The sequence below is a fragment of the Salvelinus sp. IW2-2015 genome, linkage group LG5 (assembly GCF_002910315.2).
Source record: "Salvelinus sp. IW2-2015 linkage group LG5, ASM291031v2, whole genome shotgun sequence".
Classification (NCBI taxonomy): Eukaryota; Metazoa; Chordata; class Actinopteri; order Salmoniformes; family Salmonidae; genus Salvelinus; species Salvelinus sp. IW2-2015.
The window spans coordinates 32967869-32985229 of record NC_036844.1 but is presented as its reverse complement, the minus strand read 5'-3'; the positions used below and the strand labels follow the sequence as shown (position 1 = coordinate 32985229).

General features: G+C 41.6%; 1 protein-coding gene across 2 annotated transcripts; it reads left to right on the top strand.

Annotated features, from left to right (window-relative positions):
* The first annotated feature begins 1463 nt into the window (after positions 1–1463).
* On the top strand, positions 1464–15782 carry tnfsf10l3 (tumor necrosis factor (ligand) superfamily, member 10 like 3). 2 transcript variants are annotated; one of them, XM_023988251.2, is made up of 5 exons: positions 1464–1683; positions 5199–5348; positions 9104–9140; positions 9248–9340; positions 12584–15782. In XM_023988251.2, the coding sequence occupies exons 1-5, from the start codon at positions 1504–1506 to the stop codon at positions 13045–13047; spliced, it is 924 nt and encodes a 307-aa protein (XP_023844019.1). In that variant the 5' UTR covers positions 1464–1503; the 3' UTR covers positions 13048–15782. The 2 variants fall into 2 exon arrangements, with proteins under 2 accessions (XP_023844019.1, XP_023844020.1); XM_023988252.2 differs by lacking the exon at positions 5199–5348.
* The last annotated feature ends 1579 nt before the right edge of the window (positions 15783–17361 follow it).

Here is a 17361-nt window from a genome sequence, read left to right as displayed (position 1 = left end):
ACTGACTCTGAAAAACACCAAAATAAAGATGCCCAGGGTCCCTGCTCATCTGCGTGAACGTGCCTTAGGCATGCTGCAAGGAGGCATGAGGACTGCAGATGTGGCCAGGGCAATAAATTGCCATGTTCGTACTAAGACAGCGCTACAGGGAGACAGGACGGACAGCTGATCCTCCTCGCAGTGGCAGACCACGTGTAACAACACCTGCACAGGATCAGTACATCCAAACATCAGGTTAAAACACTGCAGAGGTAGGCCTATGGATACACAGTATAATAAAATCTGAGCCGTCTATGTCCAATATGAACTGGGTGAGGGGAGCTGTCAGCCTTTTCATATTTCCAAACTATGCTACGCACCAGCCTCTACGACCAGAACCATGTCATGTGCACGAGAGGAGAGATTCTTTCGGCAGTCAGTCAGAAATGTTGACATAGAACCTACAGTCTTAAAGAGAAAGGTAGGCTTAGTTAAAATATATAATTCCCGGCAGGAGTCATCTAGAACACATCTTCATCTTCCAGGATTGCCATAGGACTGAACTCTCTGTCACAGGATTGCCATAGGACTGAACTCTCTGTCACAGGATTGCCATAGGACTGAACTCTCTGTCACAGGATTGCCATAGGACTGAACTCTCTGTCAGACAGGATTGCCATAGGACTGAACTCAATTCATTGTCTCCCAAATAGAATGAAATAAACAAGTAAATTAAACAAATTGGGATAGTGACACGAGCAGCATTCCATGAACTAAAATACATAAATAATGATTATAAAGCAGCAACAATAGGCTATTTCTATTCAGGTAGACAAATCAAAATGAAGTTGAAAAAACGGCTGCTACTGTGACCTGTAGAATGAGGAAGTAGTCAGGAGCCAATGAAATTATAAGCATTCAGGAGCCAATTGAAAGAGGGGGTTCGTTTTCCCTGGGCGGTTCATCAGAGGGGCCTGAGAGATGAGGGGAAGGGCCTGAGAGATGAGGTAACCAGTAGGTGTCAGTATAGAGAGGGGCCTGACAGATGACGGTCCTGAAATATGAGGTCTGCAGCTAGAGTCTACTGGACCAGTGAGGAAACTGGGGGCTGCCAGTTTGGTTTGTGGACAGACAAAATGTCTTCTTCTCACTCTATCTGAGGGAATGTGAGCCTTTAAGTGTTACAAATAAAGCTCAATATCAATAACCTACTGAACACGTAGGATCACAAAAACAGGCTACATTTTAGATTAACACAAATCAAGCATCAATTAACCAACCATGTCAAACTTAGCCTACCTATTTGCAAAAAGCAMATCCAAATATATAGCATTAGAGCCAACTAAAATAGTGAGGTTGACTGTTCAAATTAGAAAACCGAGTACTTGTAGCAGGCTTTAGGATACWGAATCTTCCACGGGAGATTAGTATAAAAACGCTCAGGGAAAAAAGCGCCTTTGTGTTCGGCAAAACAATGACACCCTTGCAGCCCTCCCACTCAACATAGAAAATATTGACAGTGTTATGGCAACTCGAGATCAATTCAGACCTGACGTTGAACAAAGACATATCATGGCCGCATCAAACAGCCGACGAGACGTCCAGTCAAAGTTATGGGTCCCAATGATCGTTATTGTCGTGGTTGTACTACAAATAGCTTCGACAACTGGACTCCTCGTCTTCTTGAACATGTCAGTTGCTCAGGTAAGGTGTTTTCTTTTACAAAACAGCTGATGTTCGCATGACAACCAGAAAACTTCTGTTTAGGCTCTCTTTTTCCAGCTCACAGTTGGTTCTCCAGTCAGGAAAGTTATGCCAACACATTCAGAGTACATGCATAAAAACATTTACTAAGTATGTAGTTGCCTATATAGTCTTCTTGAGGTGATGCAAATCAGTCTGCCAATAAAATAACACGTATCTAATAATTAAGAGTATATGAACTAACTACCCTATATAAACCTGTTACAAATACTCTAAAAAGCAGTATTCTAGCTACAGATAATAAATACATATACAGTAGGCTACATTATTCTTCACCTCCTAATCAGAACTATAATGCGTACTTATAAAGACAGTACACTTTCCCATTTAGATTGTATGATATCTGCTGATTAAAAGTGGAATCTGTCTACATAAAGTATCAGCATACACTGAAGACGTTGTAATTGGATGTAGATTAATATGACTGTAATAATCAATGTAGTCTGGAGCTGTCAGGTCTAATCAGTGTACTAATTACATGGGTCAAATTCTCCTCTTTCTATAGTCTGGCATGGGATTGTGTGTTACAATGATGGCAGAGCCTGTTAGCAGCACAAATAAAGAGCCAGTGAGTCACTAATATGAGTCTGGGGTCGAAGAAACAAACCCAAAGTAACCACATCCCTCAGGAAATAAAACACTCACATTGGAAGTAACAATTAAAGTTTATGAAACTGCTAGTCACCAGGCAAATACTAGTTGAGAGGGAAGGGATTTGTAGTTCACTGCAACTCAATGCTATGTCAAACTTTATCATAAGGCCTGACTAACAATGCATTAAGTATTGTACAAAGTTACAAAAGCTGCCAAGTTTAGAGTCAGCAAAGTTCTGTAGAGGTGTTGGCAATGGGGGCATGGAAAGGTGTTGTTTCACTTGCACCCAAGCAGAGCGATCAAATCATGTACATGACTGATCTTGTACTGCATTACTTATAAAAACAAAAACAAGTTTCTGGGAATGTTTGCCATTTGTTGTTATCGTGTTGGAAAAAGTACAACTGCAGCAGTGTGACTAACAGCACAGCATACGTCAATACAGTTGAAGTCGGAGGGTTTACATTCACTTAGGTTGGAGTCATTAAAACTCGTTTTTCAACCACTCCACAAATGTCTTGTTAACAAACTATCGTTTTGGCAAGTCGGTTAGGACATCTACTTTGTGCATGACACGGGTAATTTCTCCAAAAATTGTTTACAGACAGATTATTTAACTTATATCAGATAATTCACTGTATCACAATTCCAGATGGGTCAGAAAGTTTACATACACTAAGTTGACTGTGCCTTTAAACAGCTTGGAAAATTCCAGAAAATTATTTCATGGCTTTAGAAGCTTCTGATAGGCTAATTGACATAATTTGAGTCAATTGGAGGTGTACCTATGGTTGTATTTCAAGGCCTACCTTCAAACTCAGTGCCTCTTTGCTTGACATCACAGGAAAATCAAAAGAAATCAGCCAATACCTCAGAAAAAAAAATAGTAGACCTCCACAAGTCTGGTTCATCCTTGGAGGATTTCCAAACGCCTGAAGCACCACGTTCATCTGTACAAACAATAGTAACGAGTATAAACACCATGGGACCACGCAGCCGTCATACCGCTCAGGAAGGTGACGCGTAGTGTCTCCTAAGGATGAACGTACTTTGGTGCGAAAAGTGCAAATCAATCCCAGGAACAACAGCAAAGGAACCTGTGAAGATGCTGGAGGAAACGGTACAAAAGTATCTATATCCACAGTAAAACGAGTCCTATATCGACATAACCTGAAAGGCCCGCTCAGCAAGGAAGAAGCCACTGCTCCAAACCACCATAAAAAATCCAGACTACGGTTTGCAACACATGCACAAAGATTGTACTTTTTGGGGAAATGTCATCTGGGTCTGATGAAACAAAAATAGAACTGTTTGGCCATAATGACCATCATTATGTTTGGAGGAAAAAGGGGGACTTGTAAGCGAAAGAACACCACCCATACCGTGAAGCACGGGGGGGTGGCAGCATCATCATGTCGGGGGTGTTTGCTGCAGAGGGACTGGTGCACTTCACAAAATAGATGGCGTCATGAGAAGGAAAATTATGTGATATATTTGAAGCAACAAGACATCAGTCAGGGAGTATTTATATCAAATCAAGTTTATTTTTATATAGCCCTTCGTACATCAGCTATATATCTCGAAGTGCTTGTACAGAAACCCAGCCTAAAACCCAAACAGCAAGCAATGCGTGTAGAGCACGACGTGGCTAAGGAAAAACTCCTAGAAAGGCCAAAACCTAGGAAGAAACCTAGAGAGGAACCAGGCTTGAGGGAGTGCCGTCTCTGTCTGCTTGTGCCGGTGGAATAGAATATTAACAGAACTATGCCAAGATGTTCAAAATATTCATAAGTGACAAGCATGGTCAAATAATAAATCATGAAATTATTTTCAGTTGGCTGATTTCATAGCCGATCAGTTAAGAGTTTGAAAATAGCAGGTCTGGGACAGGTGGCGGTTCCATACACGAGGCAGAACAGGTATGAAACTGGAATAGCAGCAAGGCCAGGTGGATGGGAACAGCAAGGAGTCATCATTGCCCGGTAGTCCTGACGTATGTCCTAGGGCTCAGGTCCGTCCGAGAAGAGAAAGAAAAGAAAGGAGAGAATTGAGGAGAGCCAAGATTTTCAAAATGTTCATAAATTTACAAGCATGGTCAAATAATAATCAGGAATAAATATCAGTTGGCTTTTCATAGCCGATCATTAAGAGTTGAAAACAGCAGTCGGTGGACAGGTAGGTTCCATAACCGCAGGCAGAACAGCTGAAACTGGATTAGCAGCAAGGCCAGGTGGATACTGGAGGACAGCAAGGAGTCATCATGCCCGGTTTGCCGTGACGTATGGTCCTAGGGCTCAGGTTCTCCGAGAGAGAGAAAGAAAGAGAGAACGAGAGAATTAGAGAGAGCATACTTAAATTCACACAGGACACTGGATAAGATAGGAGAAGTACTCCAGGTATAACCAACTGACCCTAGCCCCCCGACACATAAACTACTGCAGCATAAATAKTGGAGSCTGAGACAGGAGGGGTCAGGAGACACTGTGGCCCCATCAGAAGAAACCCCCGGACAGGGCCAAACAGGAAGGATATAACCTGTCCTTCCAAACAGGAAGGATATATATAATATATAGTATATATAGTATTTAAATAGTATATATAAATATTTATATATTTTTTTGTATATAGTATTTATGAAAAGCAGCACGCTCTTTCTGGTCTGTGCCATCAAGCCTGTTAGTTAATCCTTTGAAAATAGAACAATAATATTTCAAAGAATTACATCACAGATGTTATGGCGATACTAGGTCTATATTTTTATGGGGGAAACACAAAACAAAGTAGTTGCATCCTTGTCCTCTAATACAGATACAGACAAAGATACCTACTTATCCCTGTCCTGTGTGGGTTGTGCTGTGCAGGTGAGGAGTCAAGGGGTGGCTGAGGAGTTACGTTGCCTGGGGCTCCTTAATGCCCTGGAGAAAGACCAGGAGATACCGGAGTCTCTGGTTCAACTGTTTGGGGAGCCCTGCATCAAACTGGCCCAGGGAATAAGGGCCTATGTCACCAAGGTGGGTACCACCTGCTGTTTGATGCCGCCATGATGTATGTCTTTGTTCAACGACAGGTTTGAATTAATCTGAGTTGCCGTTAAAGCCCGCCCACTGGGCCAGACGTCAATTCAACGTCTGTTCCACGTTGGTTCAGCGTAATTCCATTGAAATGACGAGGAAACATGGATTCAACCAGTGTGTGCCCAGTGGGCAATCTAATTCTTGGATGAGGAGGGGAGCACCCACTCCGTCATCCATAATGTGTTTGAGTGGGAGGGCTGCAGGAGCTTAACTGTCAATGTCTCATTTACACAGTCATCGTTTTTTACATGAACGTTTGTTCATTACAAACTATTGAAATACCGACGATGTTTGTAGAAGTACTACATACACATGGTTATGGAATTCTTAACAAGGGAGAGAGTTATTATAGCATTCACTTTTGCCTTACTCGTAACATGCTGTATTGACTTTTCTGATCTCAGAGCTTAGTCCAGTGATGGAATTCTTCAGAACCTTAAGTACATCAGCTTCCTCTCTGATGCATCACCCTCATCAGCATGGTTGTTTATGGAGGTCTAACCTCAGCTTAAACCCAAATATCAGACAAAGCAATGGTCCACATTGCATCATACTCAATTCTCTAGTTTACTCTTACYAAAAACCACATGAATTTCACGTGATCTTAAAAAAAAAAAAAAAGGTTTTATTTATTTAACTTTTCTAGGCAAGTCAGTTAAGAACAAATTATTGCAGCACTAATTAGGTAAAGCTGTAAGAATCATCCGTTATGGTCTTTTTCTGTCATACACATAATTTTTTTTTTTATCAAATCAAACTTTATTTGTCACATTGTCACGGCTTTCTAATTCCTCCTCCTCGGACGAGGAGAGGCGAGAAGGATCGGACCAATATGCGGAGTGGTTAGTGTCCATAATTTATTAGCATCGAACTGAACACTATAATGAAACAAAATAACAAATAGAAAACCGACAAACAGTCCCGTGTGGCACAACGACTACACGGAAGACAAACACCCACAAAACACAAGTGAAACCCAGGCTGCCTAAGTATGATTCTCAATCAGGGACAACGATTGACAGCTGTCTCTGATTGAGAATCATACCCGGCCGGACACAAACATCCCAACATAGAAAATACCACATAGACAAACCCACCCAACTCACGCCCTGACCAACTAAATAAATACAAGAAAAAGGAAAACAGGTCAGGAACGTGACACACATGTGCCGAATACAACAAGTGTAGACTTTACCGTGAAATGCTTACTTACAAGCCCTTAACCAATAGTGCAGTTCAAGAAGAGTTAAGAAAAGATTTACCAAGTAGACTAAAATAAAAAGTAACACAATAAGAATAACAATAATGAGGCTATATACAGGAGGCACCGGTACCAAATCAGTGTGCGGGGGTACAGGCTAGTTGAGGTAATCTGTACATGTAGGTGGGGGCGACTGGCTATGCATAGATAACAAACAAACAGCGAGTCYCAGGAGTGTACAAAAGGGAGGGGAGTCAGTCAATGTAAATTGTCCGGTGGCGATTTTWTGAATTGTTCAGCAGTCTTATGGCTTGGGGGTAGAAGCTGTTGAGGAGCCTTTTGGTCCTAGACTTGGCGCTCTGGTACCGCTTGCCACCGCTTGCCGTGCGGTAGCAGAGAAAACAGTCTATAACTTGGGTGACTGGAGTCTCTGACAATTTTTTGGGCTTTCCTCTGACACCGCCTATTATATAGGTCCTGGATGGCAGGAAGCTACCGTTCAAAAGTTTGGGGTCACTTAGAAATGTCTGTGTTTTTGAAAGAAAATAAAAACAATTGTCCATTAAAGTAACATCAAATTGATCAGAAATACAGTAGATGGAGACATTGTTAATGTTGTAAATGACTATTGTAGCTGTAAACGGCAGATTTTTCATGGAATATCTACATAGGCGTACAGAGGCCCATTATCAGCAACCATCACTCCTGTGTTCCATGGCACGTTCTGTTAGCTAATCAAACTTTATAATTTTAAAAGGCTAATTGATCATTAGAAAACCCTTTTGCAATTATGTTAGCACAGCTGAAAACTGATGTTCTGATTAAAGAAGCAATACAACTGGCCTTCTTTATGACTAGTTGAGTATCTGGAGCATCAGCACTTGTGGGTTCGATTACAGGCTCAAAATGGACAGAAACAAAATAACTTTCTTCTGAAACTCGTCAGTCTATTCTTGTTCTGAGAAATGAAGGCTATTCCATGCGAGAAATTGCCAAGAAACTGAAGATCTCGTACAATGCTGTGTACTACTCCCTTCACAGAACAGCGCAAACTGTCCCTAACCAGAATAGAAAGAGGAGGGGGAGGCCCCGGTGCAGAACTGAGCAATAGGACAAGTACAATTGATTGTCTAGTTTGAGAAACAGATGCCTCACAAGTCCTCAACTGGCAGCTTCATTAAATAGTACCCTCAAAACACCAGTCTCAACYTCAACAGTGAAGGGTCGACTCCGGGATGCTGGCCTTCTAGGTAGGGTTSCAAAGAAAAAGCCATAGCTCAGACTGGCCAATAAAAAGAAAAGATTAAGATGGGCAAAAGAACACAGACACTGGACAGAGTAAGATTGGAAAAAAGTGTTATGGACAGACTAATTAAGTTTGAGGTGTTCGGATCAGGAAGAAGAATATTCATGAGACGCAGAAAAAATMTAAAGATGCTGGTGGAGTCCTTGACGCCATCTGTCAAGCATGGTGGAGCTAATGTGATGGTCTATGGGTGCTTTGGTGGTGGTAATGTGGGAGATTTGTACAGGGTAAAAGGGATCTTGAAGAAGGAAGGCTATCACTCCGTTTCGCAATGCCATGCTATACCCTGTGGACGGCCCTTAATTGGAGCCAATTTCCTCCTACAACAGGACAATGACCCAAAGCACAGCTCCAAACTATGCAAGAACTATTCAGGGAAGAAGCAGTCAGCTGGTATTCTGTCTATAATGGAGTGGCCAGCACGGTCACCGGATCTCAACCCTATTGAGCTGTTGTGGGAGCAGCTTGACCGTATGGTACGTAAGAAGTGCCCATCAAGCCAATCCAACTTGTGGGAGGTGCTTCAGGAAGCATGGGGTMAAATCTCTTCAGATTACCTCAACAAATTGARAACTAGAATGCCAAAGGTCTYCAGGGCTGTCATTTCTGCAAATCYAGGTTTCTTTGACGAAAGCAAAGTTTGAAGGACACTTATTATTTCAATAAAAAATCATTATTTATAACCTTGTCAACGTCTTGACTATATTTCTTATTCATTTTGCAACTCATTTCATGTATGTTTTCATGGAAAACAAGGACATTTCTTAGTGACCCCAAACTTTTGAACGGTAGTGTAGATCCTGATCAAGGGGTGAGTGGGAGTAGCATTTGAGAGTGCATGGTGATTCATCTTCAAAGAGCACAGCTGTTTTTCATTATTTCAGTTGAAAAARGAATTGAGGCAGTCGCACATCTGGTCTGTTTCCTCATTGTGTTTTTCCATGAAATATAGGGAGTGAGATAATTTACTGGGATGTGTCCAGGTCCCAATAAAATYTGTACCCTCTCGACTTTGTCAAAAGAGCTTGTAAAAAAAAGAATTGTGTTCKGCATGAAATTGGAATGCTGCAACTGCTCAAGAAGAATGCTGCACTGCATGTCATAGGCTGTACTATACTTAATCCTATGCTGTGTGTTCACTATTGAGCTCTARGCCACATCTTAAAAAGGGTTTTTGTCTTTCAGGTGACAGAAAATATTATTTCAAAACACGCCGTTCCAGGTAATCATCCATCCATCCATCAGTCATCATCATCATTATAGCATATCTTATCTATCTAATATCCACTCCTGGTGCTACTGTTCTCTCACTGCTATGCTCCTTTTCAGAGCCCAGTGCCCAGCCCAGAACCAAGCCCGTCAGTTCTGCAGGGCATCAGAAGCCCTCTGCTCACCTCACACTCCGAGACAGTAGCTTACAAGGTATGGGAGACTAGTATGTTTGTGCTTGCTTGTTCTTTTGGTGGGACATTCAGTTGTTTTGATTTTGTTTAATCTAATGTAATCTAATGTTTTTATGCTGGGATAAAATTGCAGAATGTCAGTCAATTTCAACAGTATAGCTTTAAAAACACTCTACTAATATCAAACATCTGCAGGGCCAGCTCTATCCTTTTGGGGGCCCTAAGCAATTTGATTGGGTCGCACCCCAACTCACAGCAAATATTTTGGTGGCACCCCTCTTGACGGTGTAGTGAAATATTTAAGTTTTAGTTAATTTCATGCAAATCTACAAATTTTTCCATGGAACGTAGAGAAAATATTGCAGTTTTAAGTACGTTTTCTGCAATTCTACACATTTTGCCATGGATCGGAATGAAAACCTTGCAATTTTATTGCAAATTTCCTGCAATTCTACACATTCTTTAATGACTTATACCATGTTAATATGATTAATGTGTGAGAATGACTTAGAAAATCAATGTGGGCCCGGTCGGTATCTGGCCGATTACTACAAGTTTAGATAGCTGGCTAGACTAACTACCAGTCTAACGTTGTTAGCTGACATGGCCAATTGAGTGACTGTCAGTGACTGACATAACAAGAGAAAAACTGCTGATGCACATCCAAATTTWAAAAAAATTACATACTATTCTTACTCTCAATTGTAAGTTGAGACCCTGACTAATTTCTTTWAAATATTTATTTTAACGTCCGGGGGTCCGAAGCGACCGCTTATGCCTGGAACCGAACCTGAACATCTTCAAAGACTATCTGAGCAAATAAAGGCGTTGCATCGCTCATCTCTGAAACCAATTCACTGAAACTATGTCATGATTTCACATAAACCTCAGACTTCACATACAGGGCGCTGTTTTCATATTCAGATCACCAYAAATCTCTGATCATGTATCCAGGAACGCAGTAATGTTGTCCTCATTAACAAATACGTCAGAATAGCGATACTTATTTGTTTCTTGACTGAATTTTTGCTTGCTGCTTTCTCTTTCTCCTATCCATCCACCTTAATGCTGTTTCCCTACTGCACAGATTTCGCCAAAGTTAAAGGAATCCAATTACCTACAGTGCCTTGCAAAAGTATTCATCCCCCCTTGGCGTTTTTCCAATTTTTTTTGCATTACAACCTGTAATTTAAATGTATTTTTATTTGGATTTCATTTAATGGACATACACAAAATAGTCCAAATTGGTGAAGTGAAATGAAAAAAAGAACTTGTTTAAAAATAAAAAACGAAAAAAAAAACCCGGAAAAGTGGTGCGTGCATATGTATTCATCCCCTTTGCTATCAAGTCCCGAAATAAGATCTGGAAGCAACCAATTACCTTCAGAAGTCACATAATTAGTTAAATAAAGTCCACCGGTGTGCAATCTAAGTGTCACATGATCTGTCACATGATCTCAATGTATATACCTGTTCTGAAAGACCCCAGAGTCTGCAACACCACTAAGCAAGGGGCACCACCAAGCAAGCAGCACCACGAAGACCAAGGAGCTCTCCAAACAGGTCAGGGACAAAGTTGTGGAGAAGTACAGATCAGAGTTAAGTTATGAAAAATATCAGAAACTTTTAACATCCCACAGAGCACCATTAAATTCATTATTAAAAAATGGAAAGAATGGGTTCGCGCTCAGGCTCTGTCGCAGCCGGCCGCAACCGGGAGGTCCGTGGGGCGACGCACAATTGGCCTAGCGTCGTCCGGGTTAGGGAGGGTTTGGCCGGTAGGGATATCCTTGTCTCATCGCGCTCCAGCGACTCCTGTGGCGGGCCGGGCGCAGTGTGCGCTAACCAAGGGGGCCAGGTGCACGGTGTTTCCTCCGACACATTGGTGCGGCTGGCTTCCGGGTTGGAGGCGCGCTGTGTTAAGCAGTGCGGCTTGGTTGGGTTGTGCTTCGGAGGACGCATGGCTTTCGACCTTCGTCTCTCCCGAGCCCGTACGGGAGTTGTAGCGATGAGACAAGATAGTAATTACTAGCGATTGGATACCACGAAAATTGGGGAGAAAAAGGGGTAAAAATAAAATAAAAAAATTGAAAAAATATGGTACCACAACAAACCTGCCAAGAGAGGGCCACCCACCAAAATTTACAGACCAGGCAAGGAGGACATTAATCAGAGAGGCAACAAAGATAACCCTGAAGGAGCTGCAAAGCGCCACAGCAGAGATTGGAGTATCTGTCCATAGGACCACATTAAGTTGTACACTCCACAGAGCTGGGCTTTACAGAAGAGTGGCCAGAAAAAAAGCCATTGCTTAAAGAAAAAACTGTTTGGTGTTCACCAAAAGGCATGTGGGAGACTCCCCAAACATATGGAAGAAGCAACTCTGGTCAGATGAGACTAAAATTGATTTTTTTTGCCATCAAGGAAAACGCTTTGTCTGGCGCAAACCCAACACCTCATCACCCCGATAACACCATCCCCACAGTAAAGCATGGTGGAGGCAGCATCATGCTGTGGGGATGTTTTTCATCGGCAGGYACTGGGAAACTGGTCAGAATTGAAGGAATGATGGATGGGGCTAAATACAGGGAAATTCTTGAGGGAAACCMGTTTCACCTTCCAGCAGGACAACGACCCTAAGCATACTGCTAAAGCAACATTCGAGTGGTTTAAGGGGAAACATTTAAATGTCTTGGAATGGGCTAGTCAAAGCCCACACATAAATCCAATTGAGAATCTGTGATATGACTTAAAGATTGCTGTACACCAGCGGAACCCATCCAACTTGAAGGAGCTGGATCAGTTTTGCCTTGAAGAATGGGAAAAAATCCCAGTGGCTAGATGTGCCAAGCTTATAGAGACATACCCCAAGAGACTTGCAGCTGTAATTGCTGCAAAAGGTGGCTRTACAAAGTATTGACTTTGGGGGMTGAATAGTTATGRACGCTCAAGTGTTCAGTTTCTTTGTCTTATTGTTTGTTTCAGAAGATAAAATATTTTGCATCTTCAAAGTGGTAGGCATGTTGTGTAAATTAAATGATACAAACCCCCTTAAAATGATACAAACCCCCKAAAAATCTATTTTAGTTCCAGGTTGTAAGGCAACAAAATAGGAGAAATGCCAAGGGGTGTGAATACTTTCGCAAGCCACTGTATAGGCCGACTCATCTTCGACTCATCTCATCTCTCATCTTACATCTACAGTAGTAATGCTTTGAATGGACTGTCTGTAGTGAAATATCTTCCTTTGTCCTCCTTATAGGCCCTATATCCCTGGCCCCTCAGAAAGACCTGCATCAGTCCTGCCGCCACCCGGTCCGGTCCTGGGGCAACCAGAGTTTCGGCTCCCATCTCCACAACATGACCCTGTCTCATGGACGCCTACGCATCCCCCGGTCCGGACGTTATTACTTGTATGCCCAGGTGTACTTCCGCTATCCCTCCCTCACCCACGAGGGGGGTAACCACCATGGGGGCACCTCCAGCTACCAGCTGGTCCAGTGTGTTTACAAGAAGACGTCATACGCCAAGCCCCTTCAGTTGCTGAAGGGGGTGGGCACCAAGTGCTGGTCGCCTGACACAGAGTATGCCCTCCACTCTGTCTACCAGGGAGGCCTGTTTGAGCTGAGGGCCGGGGATGAGATCTTTGTTTCTGTGTCGTCGCCTACAGCCGTGCACGCAGAGGACTCATCCAGCTATTTTGGGGCATTCCGATTTGACCCATGAGCATGGAGGTTAAGGAGGGAAAAAGCTCTCTCACACAAGAGAATACTAAACATGTACTGTACATAGACTACAAATCACCATGGTTCTGACATAGCCAGCCACAGACTGGTGCACAGGCCATTAATAAAACTGGCTCACAGATGGCTACATTAGAACTATATATTTGAATAGAGTGGTGCGGACTAATTGGCATCCCGCTTTGGTACTGTAGCACAATCACAAATAAGAATCTTCAGCACTGAGAGGGATAGTGGAAAAGCATAAGACTAAGTAATGTGTGAATTCTTCGATATACAGTATGGCATGCAGCACTACCAACTACCAACGATAACTATAGCTCTGGTGTCCATATGGAACCACTCTTCAGCCCTGATCTCTCTAGACATACCGGTTGCTTCCCACAATGTACTTGTTGCCCTAGGTCTGGGATTTCCAAGACTAGCTCTGATGTGACCTGTAACTTGCACTAAATTTGATTAAAATTTTAACATTTGTTTTTGACTTAAACAAGCACTCTTGCATCAGGGCGTTATTTTAGTGTTGAATGTACCTATTGAGAATATCATTACAAGCTCTGAGTGGCTGTGGTTTCATAAATATAGCTAATTATGGATGATTAACAAACAATGGGCTCGAGGGGTAAAAACAAGGAATGGTGAAAGTTCTGCTTGATCCTGGCATAATCTTCTAATTTGTACAAAACCTTATTTAATGGGCGTCGGTAAGGCTCGAKGGGATTTTGGTAATGGCCCTCTTGGAATTCCTTCATCATACTGATAATTCTGCTATTTATTCCGTTTAGCATAGAGCGGCGCACAATTGGCCCAGCGTCGCCCGAGATAGGGGAGGGTTTGGCTGGGGGGGCTTTACAAGTAGTCCATCATTGTAAATAAGAATTTGTTCTTAACTGACGTGCCTAGTTAAATAAAATAAATAAAATAGCAATGAACTGCTTTTTTCAGCAACAACTTTTMATTGTTTGCTGTGGGTGGAGGTATTACTGATTACTGCAGTTAACCAGATACCAGTACTAGTCTTCAGTCATACTCCACTGGACATATGCATCAATTTAACGTCTGTTTGATTCAAACAGTGTGTGCCCAGTGGAACAGAGGTTCAGCACTGGACAGTAACTTAGTACTACTGTAGACGACTAGCTAATAATACTATAATAATAAGTATAACGCAAACATCTAGCAACCCAAAGGTTGCTTGTTTGAATCTCATCTCTGACAACTTTAGCATTTTAGCTAATTAGCAACTTTGCAACTACTTACTTTTTTTTTGCAACTTTGCAACTACTTAGCATGTTGGCTAACTCTAACCCTAACCCGTTTAGCTAACCTTTCCCCTACCCTTAACCCAATAACCTAATAATCCCTAGAGCTAATGTTAGCCAACTAGCTAACATTAGCGGAAGCCAACTAGCCACCTCGCTAACGTTAGCCGCAACAAAAAATTGCAATTCCTAACATGTCATACGAAATGGATGATGGACATCCCACTAATTAACACACCATACGAAACATAACATATCATACTAAATACAGAATAATACAAATTGCTCTGAGACCATGTATGCGACAAAGCCTCTACAATTAAACTGTTGTAATGTTAGCCAAGATACTCCATGTAAGACCCTAAGTCTGCTCCCTAACAAAGCAGAGTGATGGTAAGCTGAAACATGGATAAAAAATGTAAAAAGCATGATCTTGCCTTGGTTTGTTTTCAAAATATCACTTGTTTCATGACAGCGGTTCCACATGTTGTGTGGCAAAAATATTATTTGTATTCTATTCTGTTGTATTTCATTATATTCTTAGCCTACTATAAAATATGTATGTTGATTGTGATCAGGGTAGCCTACATGTGTCTGGTCTGTTTAACGAACAAAATAACTATGGATTTCATGTGCATGATGTAGCCCATAGACTGCACAGACCAGTCACATAATTAAACCCAATATATGCCATTCTATTCTTTTGAAAATACATTTTATTAGTCTTGTTTTTTAGGATTTGCATAAAAACGAATTAATAATGGATTTCTTTGTGACGGTGTAGTCTATATTCAATGGATTTATTAAAATACTGTAGATGCCCACCCACATCTACTCCCACTCCTGAACTTGCCGGCATGTGCACAGGCGATTTATAAAATAAAAAAAGGCCTATCTCGGCAAGAATGTGGTAAAAATGAGATTGTATGAATTGGGTTTTAAAAAACATTTTGCCCGTTTTAATTTTACAGGCAACATACCTGTGGGAAAAAAATGCAAAGGATATTAAGTATTGTCAGAGKCGATTTTGAACTTCCTGTTAAGCACTGTTCAGGGCCACATCCTAATGGACAATGTATTATTGGTTTGTTTGGGTTTGATGTAAAACTGTTTGCAATGTCTAAAAAGAGTGACTCTGACTGTGTATTTGACTATTGTTTGAAACTATAAACATTTACTGTCTAGACATCTTCCTGTCACTTTCTCATGAAAGGCATGACAGGGCCACCCACACACAGCCCTCAGCCCACAGCAGTGAGTCATAATGGTTAGATCCTCAGGGAGGGATTCAATGGGTTCATGATGTTGGAGTGAGAATGACTCCAAACGTGTATGTATAATACTTATTGGTGAGTAACTGGGCACAATGAGCACAAATTTACTCATGTGAAAGTCAACGTTGTTTTAATTCAAGGCAAATATGAAATGATGGGGAATAAATTGATATTTCAATGTTTTTGAATCTCAGTTGCATGTTAACATAAGACGGTAGTGATACAAACCCATTGCAGTTAGCAGAAATCCAAATAGACATGGTTTGTTGATCTTAACTGTAGCTGCATCTCCAAAAACAACCGATAAGCATGTTATTTTGAAATGGAGTGCTTTTTAAGTGATAATGTGTTTACCTTTGAGACCCCAAAGTCAAACCTTTTACTGATGTAATGAACTACTGTATACAACACAAAAAAAATGGTTAGAACTTGGTTGAAGTCACACTTGTCCTTAAAGGATAAGACATGATTGACAGGAATACATGAATCTAGTTTAAGAATGTCCACCTTCAACCTCCAAGGGTATCTGCTCTAGATAAAAGTGAGATTTGAGGTTCCTTGGCTTTGTTCATGTATAAAGAGACATTATATGCTACATTTCAATTGCTCATTCTTAGTGTAGACTTTGTTGTAGAGCATGAGGGTCTCGTGAGACAGCAAGAGCATGAGGTAAAAGGGAGAAGAGATCCAGAGTTCTTTACTAGACTGTTGACAGGCCAGTCRTGTCTCTAGATCCCCTGCCCTGGCCAGCAGGTAAGGCCATGCAGATCCATAGACATTGCGAGAGGAGAGGTAATAGCTGGAAATGAAAAGAGATGTGACACACTGGAGTCCTCTCCCTTAATCATCCCATCACCTCATCCAACACTACTCTTCTCTTTGACCTTGTACTCAGGCAGGCAGTCTGTTAGGCTGTTCATCACTGAGGATTCAGCTGGATAAAGTGATCCATAAACTTATACAATACATAATATTCACAGAAAAGGTCATACAAACCAGAAATATATAGAGATGCATATTCTAAATGAGTAATACAATTCATCCTTTGAGTGTTTGTTACTGATGACCTGGTAATAAAGTATAGTAATGTGACTGTATCCACAGCTGGGTGGTGCACAGTAGCACCTCCCTGTGGTGAAAGAGAACCAGAGCATGCAGGTTTCAGAGGAGGGTTATTTACGGAGCTTATTTTATCATGCTGCCTTACAGTGTCCCTGTACGAAGAGGACATCATCTCCAGGTCTGTGTTAAACCACAACCAATTACATGAAAAAAACGATGAGGAATATGACATTTCCAAGGAAAGAAACACCAGAGAAAATACATTTAGTCTTGACAGCCATATGCAAGTGCTCATTCATGACAAATATTTCAGGCAGACATCACAATTTAAACGGTGCATTTCTTCATGATACTTTGATAGGTAGAAGCTGATAATTTTCACTCCTAGCTTAGTGGTTGTATGGGTTAAGATGTCTATGTGGAGGAGGGAGGGTAGAGTATGTCTTGGCAGTGGTGTGGTTTATATCTCAGACTCCAGACTTGGTCTGCGCTCATTTACAATCCTTGGTCTCTCCAGAGACACATGCCCTACCCAGCATGCCTGCTCTCATCTGTCAACTGAAAAGGAAGACCACTCCTGCCAACAGAGCCAAGAAAAAATATTCTCCCAGTTACTGACGCTCATTTAAGAAGTCATACATCTTTTCTAAATCCAACTCATCTTTTGGGCCAATCCTGGAAAGCCAGCTTGCTGTTGAA